The 17,445-nt window shown below is 34.3% G+C and overlaps 1 protein-coding gene and 1 pseudogene across 1 annotated transcript; one reads left to right on the forward strand and one right to left on the reverse strand.

The window, feature by feature from the left end:
* Positions 1-4,604: 4,604 nt before the first annotated feature.
* On the reverse strand, positions 4,605-5,819 carry LOC124435984 (annotated as a pseudogene).
* Positions 5,820-15,983: 10,164 nt separating this feature from the next.
* On the forward strand, positions 15,984-17,012 carry LOC124436201 (leucine-rich repeat-containing protein 74A-like). Its single transcript, XM_046986149.1, has 2 exons — positions 15,984-16,291; positions 16,550-17,012. Exons 1-2 carry the CDS (start codon positions 16,003-16,005, stop codon positions 16,741-16,743), a joined length of 483 nt encoding a protein of 160 aa, XP_046842105.1. The 5' UTR covers positions 15,984-16,002; the 3' UTR covers positions 16,744-17,012.
* The last annotated feature ends 433 nt before the right edge of the window (positions 17,013-17,445 follow it).

Genomic DNA, 17,445 nt, shown 5'->3' on the forward strand with positions numbered 1-17,445 from the left:
CGCGCTGGTGACATGTGCTAACTACATTAAACAACCATTATTAAAAACATGCACTAAGACACGCGCTTGACGGCCTCCTGGCAGGGCCATTTAAAACTCGACATTTTACCCACCTCTGCGATTTAGCTTCGCTAAATCAACAGCCTCCTGGCAGGGCCATTTAAAACTGATGCTTTGTTAACAATTGATTTTTGAAGAGCATTTTTTAAGCCTCTGTTATTCTCGAATATTCTTCGAATATTCGTCGGCCCCACGGGGGCGACTCCAATTTTTCACTTCGTGAAAAATTTCCCACCATTGTCGCTGAATTCTCGGAAATTCTATCCCCTGCGCTGCCGAATTTCCTCCGAAAAGATGCTTGTTAACACTTGATTTCAAAAACATATAGATTCCATATTTTTAAACGATAGATTGTAAACTCGAGTTTTTTACCCCCCTTTGAAAGCAATTGTTTGTTAAAGATAGTTTTTACCCACGGTATAAAAGTAGTATAATACATGGGGGATATGAGAGCACTTTTTGTGCTCTCGTACCCCCATGTACTATACTACTGATGTTTATATTAGCATGTATATATTATTATATTATATTGAAAAACATTGGCGTTTGTGTGATAGTTCGTGTTATTTTATACTGTTTGTATAATGATCGACTAGATATAAATAATTTCATTTGTTACGATATGCAAAAAACCTGTAACAGAAGACTCGGGATATGTTGTTACAATTGGAAAAAAAGGAAGTGATGGAATTTATCGAGCAAGTCAAAATTGAAGTGATCGCATTTTCACTGAGACAGGCAAAAAGTTCACAAAAAGTTCATGCTGCCGTAACTACTGCAAGCCCCAGAATGTTCAACGTGCTGTTAAAGAAAAAGAGGACGACACCACGAGTCCTAAACGATCCCATACTCGATGTGCTAAAAAGTAATTTTTATTTAAAAGACTGTTTCTATTGTGCTACAGAAAATGCTTTTGAAGAGAAAAAATCAAAAGACGTGTTTAAAGTGAAAAAAGTCAAACTAAAAGATATGGTATTAGATGTGTGTTCAAACAGAGTTAATATTTGAGCACAGGCAGTGCTTGCTAGGTTTTTACAGGTAAATGACTTTCCAGCTGCAGACACAGTGTATCACCAGAGTTGCAGTTCGAACGGAGAAACAGACACCATTTGCCTATTGCTATGATAAAAACGCTCGAAAACGAAAAAAAGCAAATATCCAGACAGCAGCAATGCTCATGAAAGAAGAAATTAAGAAAGTCACTACTTCAGAAATTTTATACACCAACATGAAAGAAGATGCAAAAGGGCCCTTTGAATTTTTAACAGATTCACTTAAGACTTTTCTGAGCAATATAGTAGCTGGAAAAAGCTTTGCAAAAGTTGCATCAATTGGTCAAAGTATAAGCCAGGCAGTGTGTCTACGTGCAATTATGGCACAACTTCAAATGGAGGTACCTTTCTAGTACGTTACACCTCAACTTTGCACACCGATTTTTGATAGATTGCTTACATCCAATGGGCTTTTGTTTGTCGTACAATGAGGTGCCATCTTACAGCCAGAATAAATCAGTTGAGCCAACCACAGATATCGTTATTCCATCTTTTAATGGAGAGTTTTTTTAGTATTCAGCAGACAATGCTGATCTTAATGTTAGAACCTTAGATGGTAGGGACTCTTTTCATACAATGATAGACTTGGAACCAAGTAACGAAACATGTATTTACTCAACTCTTGAATTCATTGCAGAACATGCTCAGAAACACTGCACAAAATATCCAATAATTACATTTGACCAGCCTATTTAGAGGAGAGGACAGCACTTCAATCTTATTCAAACTGAGCCAGCTGGAGGTCCTAACACCAATGTAACAGTTCGCCTTGGCTTATTTTACACGCAGATGAGCTTACTTGTCTCTATTTTTCATCTAATACTTTAGCTCGTGGTTTTTCAGTTCCACAGTTGTCAAGTACAGATAGCATGATAATAAATTGTTTGCATCATAAATGATTTAATTTGTCATTTAGCGGGTAGAATTAGTGTAATCATGGAATAATTCAGAACATAACGTTTCTCTCAATGACAGTGAAAGTAATCAAGAAATCACAGGAAGCTCAAGGAAGAGTCGGGCAACTTACCATATGAAGAGACAAGAGGTATAGATGCAAATTCAGTCTTGAATTAAGCAACAGTGGTTTGCTTGCAAAATTTAATTGGAAAGGTTTCTTGGGTTCTTAGATAACGTATCACTCTACTCTAAAGGTTTGTTAAGATATGCTCTCATATTCTTCCCGTGATTAGTAAACATTATTCAAGTGTAAGTAATTAGATGACAAATGTTAAGAGATACTTATGTTATCAAGACAATATTTTTTATAGTTCCTAGTAGTTTTCCGTTGACGTCAATAAACCTTATTTGTTATCAGAACCCAAAATAATCTTACGTAAATTTTGTATAAATAGAAGTAGTTAAATCATTGTAAAATAGAAGACGTTGAACATTAGATGTGATCATATAGTTATCTGTAATATTTGTTGGTGTAAGTCAAATTATAATAAAGAAGGACATGGCTACATCACAAAACCTAACAAGGTTGTCGTTGTTATTTAACTTAGGCCTGCGCTATACGGACGAATTTAATTTACACGAATTCAAATATTGCAATTTTATTCGACGATACTGCGACGTATAACTTGGAAACTTACATCTCATAAATTAAATTCGACAAAGTGAATTAGATTCGTCGGAGATTGACGCATTATGCGACACAAATGCGTGTTAGAAATAGACGATGAACTACAGTCGCATTTAATCAAATCATTAATTATATCAAATATTTCAACCAATCATTGACAGCGTTCTATTTCATGGCGGCAATTCAGCAATAATAGTCATGAAACAATATGGCGGATGCAGATTGTTTTGTTTGTGATGAGCCAACAAAATATCGTTGTATAACTTGTAACCTTCCATTTGTAATGCATGCTGCGTGGCAGAATTAGATGAAGATACATTTGGATGGTTGGCTCAAGTGAGCGTGGGTTATTGTAATAAGTGTGCGATCGACAAGCGGGTAAATAAGCCAGAGCATGTTGATCAAGTGAGCTGTACCATAAGTAGATTGAAAAAGAAACAAATCAATTCAAGCCAGGAAAATGCTAGTACAAATCACGATGAGATAGAAAGCAGCTCTGATAGTTCTGACAGTTCTTGCAAAACCAAGCAAAAGGTTAAAACGCAGAGACGTGGAAGAAAGGCAGCTTGGAAAGATTGTCATGTTGATGATCTTGTTGATGTAATCGTCAATGACGAAAACTTCAAGAAAAATTTAATTTTTACTAACATTAAAAAGAAAAAAAAACTGAGGTTTACCAACGTGTTTTTGAAGTTCTGCAAAAAAGATATTCAGAAAAAGATCCAGCTTTCATCTTCCCATTCGATGTCAAACAAATCAGAATAAAATTCAAGTAGTGTGTTGCCATTTGTAAGAATATGTGCCTTACAATACGAACCGCCACTGGCATTAAACGGATCCAGGATGAAAAGGGTTACAGTAAGTGGTTTACTTTGTTATACCCTCTGTTAAAGTCTCGTGACTCTTGCCAGCCTGAGCAAGCGATTGAACCCGATGCTGTTATAGACATAGAAAATCAAAATAACTTAGAAAATGATTTTGGAGTTGATGTTGACAGTGGACCATCAAGTGGGTCAAGCTTTTCTGTAGCAAAAAAAAACACATATAAGAAAAAAAGAAACTCTGAGTTATTGACTGATGCAATATTAGAGTCAGCTAAAGTTTTAAAACTGCTGTGGAAAATGCTCCCACTAAGGACATAATACATATCATTAAAGAGAAAATGCAGCAATCCAGAGAGCAAGACAAAAAATTTATGTAACAAATGGCAATTATTGTTCAACAAAATTTACATCCAGGATCATCTCAAACTTATAGTCAAACCCCAATATCTGCTTATGACTGTACAGTTGGACACTTTACAAATACCAATAGGGGCTTGGAATTGAATTCATTTGATCATCAATCAAATGCAAGTGCACAACAACAAACATCTAGCAATGGGAACATGACATGGAACATGCTTAATAGCCCTCGTACATATCACGATTTATAACACTGTTTTTGTATTTTAATTTCTTTACAAATACTTTATTTGAACACAAATTGAGAAACATTCACTGTTTTGTTTTTTGTAAGAAGATATTCTTTTATGTTTAAGAGAAATGTGAGAATGAACAGAACATTACATTTTACTATGGCTGCACGAAGTGTATCTTACAAGTTCTTCAAGTCTAATAATTCACTAAAAAATCCTAAACATAGAATACTTCTGTTATGACCCTCACCTAAACATTCAGTTATCTCTAATAAAGTCCAAAGTGCATAGAATTTCAATGAAAACCAAGTAAACATTCCAATTTAATGCCTTGAGCATTGGCATAACCTGGCTAGCCAGTTTGGTCATGCTTAAAACATATCATCTGGCACCCTCCATGTAAATGACTTCTACACAAATAAATATTACTAATGATCTATCATTTATATAGCACAACCTGGTTTTGCCACTGAGCAATGGTAATAAATTGCTATGTTTGCGTGCTGCTTGTACCAGAGGTTTTTTCTTTCCATAAATATTCAGAAATTGATGAACGAATCTGTTCAGCTTTGTTGCATGTGTCTCTAGTCTTTTCAAAAGCCCTCATTTTAAGAAAATCTCTTACTACTGCTCTATCTCTTTGCTGATGAGTAGCAGGATCCACTGAAATGTCAAGGTGAGAAGAGAGAACTTCCCCTCTTTCAATACAAATATTGTGCAAAACTACACATGCTAATGTAAATACTTTCACAGAATCTTTGCTACATTCACATTTCCTATACAAAATCCGCCATCGACTTTTTAACTGTCCAAAGGCACACTCAGAGACCATTCGAGATCTACTGAGTCGATAATTGAAATTGCGTTGCTTTTCCATCAAGACACCTCTTGAATAAGGCTTCATTAGGTAGGTTGAAAATGGAAATGCAGAGTCTCCAACAATTAAAGGAAATACATTACAATTGCCAACTTTCTTAGCAATGTTTGGAACAATTTCTTGGTTTTCCATCTTCTTCCAAATTGATGTTGACTGTAAAATAACAGAATCGTGAGCGTTACCAGGAAACCCTGCACTTGCCCACAAAAATCTGCTCTTAGCATCAACTAGTGCAATAAAAACAATCGAATATAAGTTTTTGAAGTTGTGATTTTCTTTTAGTGATTGTTGACCTCCTGATGGGCAACTTATTGGAATATGGCACCCATCTACAGCACTCCAGCAGCAAGGGACTTGCCACAATTTCTCCATATCTAAAATTTTTTCCTTGAAATCATTTTCTGTTTTGGGAAAATGATTTGAGACTTGTTCCCAAAGCTCACAAACAATAGCATCACACACTTATATAACTTTTTTTCTTACTGTATTAACACCAAATCCTGACATTTCCGCTATGGTGTAAGGGTAGTCACTTCTACCTAAACGATATAGGCAGATAGCTAAACGACATTCCGGTGAAACTGGCTCTTCTATAACAACTTTTTTCTGAAGTTTATGCCGAATCTTTTCGACAATAAAGTTAAAAGTACCTTTCGAAACTCTAAAAGTACTTTTGAATTGCTTATCCGAGTAATTTTCCCATATGTTACTCCACCATCCAATGTTTCTCGGTAGGCGACGACAATTTCGAATCCTTGGCTTCAGGGTGGTTATTGTTTTAACACTTGCCGTCACATTTAGTAGTGACAGAGCAGCTATAATTCTCATATACCTTCGGTGAAGCAATAATAGTAGAACGTACCACTTAAAAAATCTTCTTTGTCGCTGTCTCAACCGACGTTTGTAAATTGTAAGCAAAGGAGTAATTTGTTTAACTGATGGAGGAGCCATCTTGTTTTTCCAAATCATGAGCTGTAGATAGAAGTCTGGGGACGAGCACGGAGTTAAATGAATTAAATTCGACAAAAAAATTCGACATATAACTTTGCCTTGAGTTTTTGTTGCATTATTGTCAAAGTTAATAAAATTAAATTCGTGTGAATTAAATTCGTCCGTATAGCGCAGGCCTTAGATGTCCGTACAATTTGCTCAAGTATGATGCAGTACACAATTTTTAGTGAATACCATATAAAAAATCTTACGTGTTTTTTTTGCCAATAGTAGACCTGGACCCAATAGCAAAACATGCATCTAATCAACTTTTAAATTCATTGCAGAACATGCTCAGAAACACGGCACAAGTATCCAATTATTAAATTTGACCAGACTATTATTCAAAATGAGCCAAACGGAGGTCCTATCAGCAATGTAATAGTTCGCATTTGCGCATTTCACACGCAGATGAGATCCCCTGGCTCTATTGTACATCTAATGGCAGAGACCGGGTTAAAAATGCTTTTAGATCTTGCATACCAATCGAATGCGGTTGACTACATGCTCAGCGGTAAAGCAAAAGTCATTGCAGTCCGTGGTCACCTCTTAGTTGATGCTGCTTTAAACACCCTTCTCTTTGCTTTAGCTCTTGTTGTCTCTGCAGTTTGTATGTACAGGTAGTATGATAATAAATTGTTTACACCATTATTGATTTTCCATAATACAGGTAGCATTATTGTGCTCATGTAATATTTTAAAACTTAACTTTTCTCTAAATGAGAATGAAAGTAATCAAGAAGTCACAGGAAGCTCAAGCAAGAAGTGGGGCAACATACCATATGAAGAGACAAGAGGTATAGATGCAAACGCTGTTTTAAATTAAGCAACACTTGTTTGCTTGCAAAAGTTTTATTAGAAAGGTTTCTTATCTTCTTAAATAATAAAAAAAGTGAAATGATTGATGCAAGATTTGATTCAGAAATTTCCTGCTCAGAGCATGAAAATCGATGTGAAACATAAATTTTTGTTTGGTATGAAACATGAAAGTTAGATGCCTTTTTTTATCTTTCTTAAATTATACTTTTCAAATAGTGGGCAAAACTCTATCAGAAGCGCGTTCTCTTTTTGAGCTACTACTGTACAGAAAGATTTCATGGGAAGAAGTGGAATCGAGTCAACTGTGGATAGATATTGCAAAATATGTAATCAGAGCTAAAAAAATACTCAAAGAGCGTAGACGTACCATGTATGAATATGGTTGATTTTTTTAGTGCTTTCATCACAGCAAAGCGATTAGGCAAGTGGCATCTGCACTTACAATTTCTTGAAGCAGCTGAGTGCAATGTGTACGTTAAACATGCAGGTTTATACTTTCATTCCATGAGTTGTCTAGAGCAAGATAGACCTGAAGTCTAAAAAGGCTATAATTCAGGGCTCCATAATGTCAGACGGAGTAATAGATACTCGGCAGGCCTCTAGACATACCTTATCATCGAACAAGTGTTGATGCATAAATGAAAGGCCAGCGGCGATTTATTGTGGGGGAAAAGTATGACCGAGCATCAATGTCCCACATGGTTTCTAGCGATGCCTGCTACTTCTGAAGTCAGTCGGTTAATGCAAAAGTACAAAGGTGTAAGCTATAATTCTGCTGAACAGGATAAGGATGTTACTCATGCAAGAAAAGAGAGAGAGAGACAAAAAGGATACTCTGCAATTCTTTACTGTCCATCAAAAGCACAACCTATTTTCTCAATACCCAAAATTAAGAATTAAATGTCATAATTGTAGTCAATGGACAAAGGCAAAGACTACAAGAGAAAAGATTCTTTCTTTAATGAAGGAAAGGCCGCCTTTCGAGTACCAGTTCAAAAGAAAATAACATTTTATAACTTTGGCAACAAACTCTGCAGTAAAGATAGGTTATATGCAGGAGCAAGTTGATCTCCTATCATTCTTTCGCTATAAACTGTGTACGTATCCTTCTTCCTTTTTTGATTCTTTTTTGATGCTATTGCAACCTAACTAGCTAGTTGTCGCTGATGAAACTTTCTAATGAAACACAAGTCGAAAGCCCAGGTAGTGAAAAAGACTAGCAACATGTTTTAAACAGAGGAGCACTTTTGCACAGACTACCTTGGCCATCTCCAGGGTCTGCAACCTACAGAGGAGTATGTCTTTTATACTGTCATTACGTAGCCAAAAATATAGAAAAGCCATTATTGTAAATGACGAGTATAGGCAGTTAATCTACAAAGTAGATGACGCAGATGAGAAAGTCATTAGTAAAGACAGCTCCAATGGTATCTTTAACTAAAGAAATAAAGATTAGTCTCAAAAAAAGATCTCTTCTTATCAAAACAAAAGAACAAGCAGATATTTCATGAAGTTGCCATCTAAGAGAATATAATCGCAAGACACATCAAGCAAATGGTGACACTGATTTACTAATTGCGAAAACAAAAATTGTGTGTGCTAAATCAAAATCTACCATATTTGTTGGAGATGACACAGACCTCCTATATTTTCTTATCTTATACGTTTAATTTGATTGCATTGACATTTTCATGCACTGTTATACTGTACAATGGAAAAGTAGGACAAAGTATACACCATATGCGATACATACGTTACGAAAAAAAGCTAGCTCATAAGAGAAGAAAAATCGAGCAGAAAAAAACCTTCTCCAGACATCAGAAGCTACAAAATATTACAGCTACCGCGTGTTTTGTCAAGTTCAGCTTCGGCGTGGAAACAAAATTGATGTTGAAAAATGGGGTTGGAAGCTACGAGACAACTACACTGACTCCACTAATGACTAATCTTCCACCTGCAGCAGACATATGGGGCGCCAAATTGGACTTTATTCTAAACTTACAATTATACGTGGCAAACTTTATATACTTCGAGGCAAATCTAAAAAATATATGCGAAACTTTTCACATACGTTCGAAACTTCTTGTATCGTATCGTCAAAATTTATAGCGTTCCAATTTTCATATACGGTATGGCGAACTTTTTACATCGTATGCCAATTTTCATATACGGTATGGTGAACTTTTTATATCGTATGCCAATTTTCATATACGGTATGGCGAACTTTTATATCGTATGCCAATTTTCATATACGGTATGGCGAACTTTTTACATCGTGTTGCATAATGCTTTGCGATCCCACTCTGGATTTCATATGAATTTAAATATATTAGTGCCCAGGTTCCAGATTTTGAGAGAAGTGTATTGTTTTGATTTTGACGCCGCCATATTGACAACATGTTTGCATTCGACATCGTGCTATCTCGACTTTAAACTTAATAATTCAATCAAAATAAACTCTCACTACATGGCTGAAAATACTGGAAACTTTCGGGCTGCTTTATCAAATCTTGCTCAGGAGGCGCGTAATCTTCTGAATAATTTCGATGATAGAAATACTTTGACAATTGAACGTCGTCTGATAGAATCAAATTCTCAGGCAACTTTGACTCAGGAAGATGGGGGAAATATTTAAGGAAATTCTTTGTCCGTAACTTCTCTACCCCTAAATCGACCAAGTCTTCCGTCCAACAGACTGAGTCAATCCGTTTCAAACTTCCCAAATTCAAACACAAATAATATTGCAATGACACGTGGGCAAAGAAGCAGTGCAGATGTACCTGCGGCTCTTCGACGGTCGTTTCCAACACTTTCATCAACTACTTCATCAAAGAAAATAAAAAGACCACCATCAAAAAAGTTAAAGAAACATTGTATTGTTCACAAAGATCTTGTCCTACTTCCATCTTCCACATCTCAAGCAGTACCAACTCATCAAACAAGATGTCAGCTTGAAAATAGAGGATTTGTAGTACATGCATGCCCAATTGACAAGTCTTGGGACGAGTTTGAACTCAAAAACAAAATATATCAATGGTTTCCTATCCTAGAAGAAAATAATATTGATATTGACTTTGTCAAATCTTGCTATGGTCAAATTGTCACTCCAAAACTGGCAGGAGGTGTTCTAAAATGGGATTATGTATTCAGATGTTTAACATAACAGTATTAGAGGCTATGAAATTGTACAGTAAGACTGAGTAAAGGTCGAACTTTTCATTTCAAAAGCAATTATATATTTTATACCACCACCATTTTCAATCGAGTATTACCATGTGCGTTTTCATGAAAACATTAAAGTTGAAATTAATTACTAAGTGCATGCTCAGACAAAAATCATACAAATTTTTTTTACAAAGGTAATAACATTTTCTTTATGCAAGTGGTTCACTCTTCTAAAAATTCTTAAAACATTGGGTTAATGGCATTCACAACATGCATGTACATGTGAACTTTGTCAAATAAGTTGTTGTTTTGACTTGCTAAAGCTGCAATATAGGCAAACTGATCTTCAGTTAAATTTAGTGTTGTTTCAGGTACAACCACACCAGCTACATTTTCAATTTCATCACCTATTTCATATGATTCAACTTCATTGCTTGATAGTACATTGTCTAAAGTTGAGTTGCTTTGTGTTGCACATCTTACAATGCTTTCTGACCAAAGTTGCAAAGGCGATAGCCCTCCTTCAGTACTGATTCCATGGTGATTCCATTGATTAACAAACTCTTGTAAGGACTGATTAATGACTGTGACAAAAACAAGCTGTAGTGCAAGAAGATGTACCTCATTGGCAGGATTAAGAAGACCCGAACGTTCCATCATGTTAAATTGATCAATATAAGCCTTCAGAACACCAGTAGTAACATCTCTATGAAGCCTTTCAACTCGTTGGTTGTGAACTGAAGCACCTGTGATGATACTTCCCCTGTTTGTTCCATGGCACTCCAACATCATTCAAGCAACACCCACGTTTTGCTCTCTTGTGCCTCTTGTGCCTGTGTACCTTCTATGGCAATTGTAGGTTGGAGTATAAGGTATCTGATTCTGAAGGTCGTTGATAAGGTTCTGAAAGAAACTCTGAAGTCGACTTAAATAGAAGGATAACTGGTGCATGTCATTATAAAAACTCGCCATATCAAAATCATCCATAAGATTTAATGCTCTCTGTTTTAACGTGAATACAGTGTCTCCAGCATCTGAAAATAGCTCATGTATGCGCTCTAAACCGTCGATATTGTCAAAAAATAGGTGTTCTGAAATGATAAAATGCTCTGCTTCAGCAATAATTGCTTTAGTTCTCTGAAAGAATGAATAAAGACTGTGTTCCGAGCCTCCAATGCCTCCTAAACCCGCCATTTTGAATTTGAGAAAAAAGCGCGTAAACCTGTAAACGAAGTGGGATCGCAAAGCATTATGCAACACGATGTAAAAAGTTCGCCATACCGTATATGAAAATTGGCATACGATATAAAAGTTCGCCATACCGTATATGAAAATTGGCATACGATATAAAAGTTCACCATACCGTATATGAAAATTGGCATACGATGTAAAAAGTTCGCCATACCGTATATGAAAATTGAAACGCTATAAATTTTGACGATACGATACAAGAAGTTTCGAACGTATGTGAAAAGTTTCGCATATATTTTTTAGATTTGCCTCGAAGTATATAAAGTTTGCCACGTATAATTGTAAGTTTAGAATAAAGTCCAATTTGGCGCCCCATACAGACAGCCTTTTACAGATCATTGGCTGTAACTGTAAAAGTGGATGTGACAAACTCAAATGCTCGGTCCGAAAGCATGGATTACTATGTTCAGTTGTTTGTGCACATTGTAAATGCTCAAGTTGTGCCAATTTGTCTGATGATGCATCTCACCAAAGAAGTGACAGCGATGATAAGCTTTGAACTTCAAAATGCTGCTTATTAATTTTGTATTTTATATATTTACAATAGTATTTGAATTCATTAAATAACAATTTAATATAAAAATATAAATCGATTTCGAAAATCAAAAGTTCAATCAATGTATGTAGGTATAATACGAGCATCCTGCTCGATTTGTTTTAACCGAAAACCTTTTTATCAATAAAAATGCCCAAATTTAGTTGTGAAATAGGACAATATTACCCATAAAAAGACATTTCTGATGCAAATGTTGCTTGAATTTTCTATGTACAAAAAAGACAATTTTGGAGCTTTTCCAAAAATAGGATTTAATAGGACTTCTAATATGTTGCCTCAAATCATCTTCTGAGGTAAAGAACGTTGAAACACCTCTGTTGCAATATGTGGGGGTTAAACCTTTTAATTACCGGCCAAAATTTTGTGACTGCTTTGCTGTGAGCAGCAAATATAAATGCATCTATGATTTATTATCGGCAGGCAGTATATGTCGAAACGTTATCATGGGTCTCTACTAACTAACAAAAATTCTATTTTGAGAGTCTCGTAAGTGTAGTACTCTTTGATGAGAGCAACCGGACAATGTTTCCTGTCCTGTGAAGCACAAAGTTCTGAACTTACCACGAAATGTTTGATTGTTTAGCAGTGTAAAGACAGATAATAATGCACTAAGAGTTGTTTATTCAGCACTATATACTCAATACCTTCTTGTTGAAAAGTAAAGCCAAAAAATTACTCATTCTCTGCAGCTGCCCAAAATTGCTTCTTCTCCAGGAGGACAAGGTAGTCGATAGATCTCCTTCTGAAAATCTCTCAAAAGATACCCGAAAATAGGACACATCAGCATGGATAATTTCAAGTGAAGAGAATGAAGTCTGGTTTTCTTAGCGTTCTGGTTTTCTGGTTTTCTAAGTTAAGGCAAATCATAAAATAAATATGGTTTCCAAACTTACTGAAATGCGTTAGAAGCCTCAGGATTCGGATAATAAGATTTAAAAGGTTTAGCATACTTTGAAGAAGAGTATTGTTAAATTACTAGATTTCTACATTTAGCCTTGCTCATATAAGATTTTACCCATAGCCCATTCAGGTTTTTTTAAAGGCTTTCTAGACTGCTCATTGCTGCTCCATTCTCATTTTCCGATGTATGTACTCTGGTTACCAACTTATATTGCTGTATACACCAATTCTAAATTTTACAATATATGGTGAATGGCTGACTTCAGTCATATTATATTCTTTCTCTCTCTCTCTATCTCTCTCTCTCTCTCTCTCTCTCTCTCTCTCACACACACACACACACACACACACACACACACACACAAACACACACAAACACACACAAACACATGTTTTCGAGACAATTGTTATATAAGTATAAGTGTTCTAAACGCGAAAAGAGGTTTGCCATTTCTAAATAATTGATATTGCGGGGTAGATTCAACAACAACAGTCCAACACCCTCACCCCCTAACTTTGATCCCTCAGGATTACAACAGAATCTTTGAGTCTATGTATCTGTCTTAAAATATTGTTTGATTTTGTGGGGTGATTGAGTTCAGTGTCGTAATATAACCATGGTGGGCCCTCTATCAATTAGCCATTAGTAGTGTCCTATACTTTAGCAGAAAACAGGTTAAATAATTGTACATTTTACTTTAATGATAAAATAGAGATTTATCGGGTTGACAAATTTGAAAATCATTTTAAACATAGCAAATACTATGGTGAATAGTAATATTAATAAGTTAATAATTCTTAAAAGAACTATTTTAGGTAAAGACCACTTACCCAATGCTTCTAAAAGAAATTTTATGAAACTATGTGACACGATGCATTTCGGCAGACTATTCTTCAGTTGTCAACGTCTGCTAAATATTTTCCTCAATATTTGTAAAATAAATAGTGAATATCGAATAAAATAAAATCATAACATATTGTTCGTATGCTGTTACGTGCGTACTTCCGCAAGAATAACTATTAACTTTCGTTCTATTTCCACACCCAACAAAGATAGTGTGAACCAATTATAGTCCTCAAACAATTTATTTATCAACGCGTTATTATTAAAGTAGATAAGTGTCTTAATAGTAATATTAACAAGTATGAGTGTAACTTATCTCCTCTGTCCGAGTACAACCGCGAGTCTTTAATCTTGAGCTTTCGTGAGTCTAACAATGACTCACAATAGTTTTCCAAATAGATTAAAGGCACATAAGCCAAAAGATATTTATAGCACAAAAGTCAAAATAGTCGTCTGGTAGATTGTAGCTTGTCAACCTACTTCAGTTGGCTATGTCTGCTAAATTTGTCTCCTCGTAGGATGTGCTCGTAAGTTGTACTCAGTTGTGCAAACTACTCATATATATATAATATCTACTGGGAAGTATTGTGTTGTTTTGCTACCTACATCCTATACACAATAGAGTATGTTACAGCAAGATATTGTTAACCACAATAACAACAAATGCGGTTGCGGTTCTAAAATATGTGTTTACTCATGTAAGCAAGCTTCTAGATTATGTCCTAATTAGTAATGGAATTGCAAAATGCATATTAAATTTAAAATATAAAATATGAAATTGTAATACGATATAATATTAGTTTATAAATAATAGTCAATGATAGTAGTTGCGATCATGTAACATATGCTCTGTTGAAAAAGTAATTTGACTTTTACGTTAAAAAGTAATTAAGAATTTATAAACCTTACCTTGAGAACCAAACATTTATCTTGAATATTCGGTGTTTTTTAATTTACTTAGCTTCTGTAAGAAATCCTCCTATCATATTTACAAAAGGGATTATCAAAGCAATTTTTACAAAAAAAAACACTATGATATTTTTTCATACTACATATTCATTGCTCATAATCTTCATGCATTAATTTCTAAGTAGCAACAAGCCTAAATTACATTTAATAAGGAAAATTACTTTTTCAAAGCAAACACGTTTCGACAAGTATGAAAATGTCATCGTTATTGCAGATTGGTTATTATTAAGAATGGGATTATTATTTAAGTACATTTATTAAATTATTTACATTAAATATGATAAAAAGAGAGTTTTCTAGCCAGTGAATAATTTGAACATTTAGATCAGGATTAATATCATTGATGCAAAGAGTTTCTTTGACTTTTAGATAAAAATTTAAGTGATCGGTGTCGATAATTTTTATAGAAAACACTGAAAATTTATTTTTAAAAAATAAAGGTGCATGTAACACGCCATGTGTTGAACAATTTTTATTTTAATTTTACTGGCTACTTCAATCCTTTACCTGTTTACTAAATGATTGCTTCAGATTTTAGGCCCGTTAAATTCAAACAAAAGAATATAAGGATTTTTCCCATCATTTCTATTTCTAATGCATTTAGCAGATGTAAATTGCGATGGTTTAAACGGGCACTAAATTATTGCATTAGAAAATCAAAATTCATGTTATGCAACATTAGCTATATAGCCTACGACCTTTTCTTCAACAAAAAAAATAAATAACTTAAAAAATATTTGTGTTTTAAATTTTCTAGATTTAAAAATTGGATTTCAAACATATTTTCCCTCACTGGAGATAAAGTGCTTGGTTTTCTTGGAGTAAAGTGCCTATACGAGTTGCAAGACAAAGATGTCATGAGGTCAGCATGCACAGAGTTGGAAAAATTTTCTCAAGAAACGAGGATTGATGGAGTTTCTTTTACGCCTGTTGATTCAAACGCATTGTTTGTATTTCTTTATGAATGTGAACACATAACACGTCTTTATTTTAAAGGTTGCAAGTTTCTTGATAATCATAGCTGTCTTCCAATGAAAAACTTTTTGTTAAATAAGAAAGCGAAAAATTTGAGTAGTTTCAATTTTTCTTTAAGTGACTTAGGCAACTGTTTTTGGAAGCATCTAAGTGAAGCTTTGAAAAGTGAGAATTGTAAACTTACAAAGTTGGTAATGAATCGCAGCAATATAGGTGATGAAGGTGCTAAATATCTTAGTGAAGCATTGAAAAGTGAGAATTGTAAACTAACTAAGTTGGAAATAAGTGACAACAACATTGGTGATAAATGTGCTAAATATCTCAGTGAAGCATTGAAAAGTGAGAATTGTAAACTTACTAAGTTGGTAGTGCATGGCAGGTATGTAGGTGATAAAGGTGCTGAATATCTTAGTGAAGCTTTGAAAAGTGAGAATTGTATACTTACTAGGTTGGAAATGGGAGGCAGAAATATAGGTGATGAAGGTGCCAAACATCTTAGTGAAGCTTTGAAAAGTAAGAATTGTATACTTACTAGGTTGGAAATGGAAGGCAGAAATATAGGTGATGAAGGTGCCAATTATCTTAGTGAAGCATTGAAAAGTGAGAATTTTAAACTTATTAAATTGCACATAACGGGTAATAAACTAGGTGATGAAGGTGCTAAATATCTTTGTGAAGCATTAAAAAGTGAGAATTGTAAACTTACTGAGTTGCATATAACGGGTAACAAACTAAATGATCAAGGTGCTAAATATCTTTGTGAAGCATTGAAAAGTGAGAATTGTAAACTTACTGAATTGCATATAACGGGTAACAAACTAGGTGATGAGGGTGCTAAACATCTTAGTGAAGCGTTAAAGAGTGAGACTTGTATACTTACTAGGTTGGAAATGGTAGGCAGAAATATAGGTGAAGGTGCCAAATATCTTAGTGAAGCATTGAAAAGTGAGAATTGTAAACTTACTGAATTGCATATAACTGGTAACAAACTAGGTGATGAAGGTGCTAAATATCTTTGTGAAGCATTGAAAAGTGAAAATTGTAGACTTACTGAATTGCATATAACGGCTAACAAACTAGGCGATGAAGGTGCTAAATATCTTAGTGAAACTTTAAAAAGTAAGAATTGTAAACTTACTGCATTGAATCTTGATTATAACGAAATAGGTTATGAAGGTGCTAAATATCTTAGTGAAGCATTGAAAAGTAAGAATTGTAGACTTACTAAATTGTATCTTAATGGTAAAGATATAAGTGATGAAGGTTTTAAATATCTTAGTTAAGCATTGGAAAGTGAGAAGTGTGAACTGTTATTGAACTGTACTTTGACACAGATTTGAGCTCAAAAGTAAGTGAGAAATTTATACATCTTGGGATTTACTTTTTACATAAAAGTTTCTTAATTTAAAAACAATTTTGGAATATGTGTACTTAGCTTCATGTTCGTTCATTGTATTGAGTAAAAGTATAGTTTGATTTGTAAACATATATCGTTAATTTATTTGTTTTTTTTTCAATATAGTTCAATGGTCTAATTGTTTTGTTAACCTTACTACATGTACTGTTTTCTTACATTTACTTCTCACTATTTGATTCTCTCATGAAATCTAATTAATAATTTTTAACAAACGAACTTATTCAGTAAAAAATCCTTTCGAATCGAAATATTTATAAACGAATTCCCACTATTAATCATACAAACGCAAATTCGTGATATAAAAAGTATACAAAGAGTGGAAAGTGAAAAAAACCTATTTGAAGGTCATCATTATACTAAAATGTAGTTTTTATACATTTCTACTTAAGTGTGACTGACAACAAAATATTCTTCTACAAAAGTATTCATCTTGATGAAATGTACATTATATGTATATTTATATATATATTTGAAAATTGGTAACAGGCATATTATGATAATGATAAGGTTCTGGATTTATTTAAACATTGATAAACTGCAGCTCAGGTTTAAGACTTTAATGGACAAT

This window comes from Xenia sp. Carnegie-2017, unplaced genomic scaffold, assembly GCF_021976095.1.
Source record: "Xenia sp. Carnegie-2017 unplaced genomic scaffold, XeniaSp_v1 HiC_scaffold_16, whole genome shotgun sequence".
Classification (NCBI taxonomy): domain Eukaryota; kingdom Metazoa; phylum Cnidaria; class Anthozoa; order Malacalcyonacea; family Xeniidae; genus Xenia; species Xenia sp. Carnegie-2017.

Bases quoted from the DNA above. Each gene is read 5' to 3' on its own strand.
- LOC124436201 (XM_046986149.1), top strand. From the start codon at position 16,003: ATGGAAGGCAGAAATATAGGTGATGAAGGTGCCAATTATCTTAGTGAA. The intron at 16,292-16,549 runs GTGCTAAACATC...TAGGCGATGAAG, and splicing joins TAACAAACTAGGTGATGAGG to GTGCTAAATATCTTAGTGAA.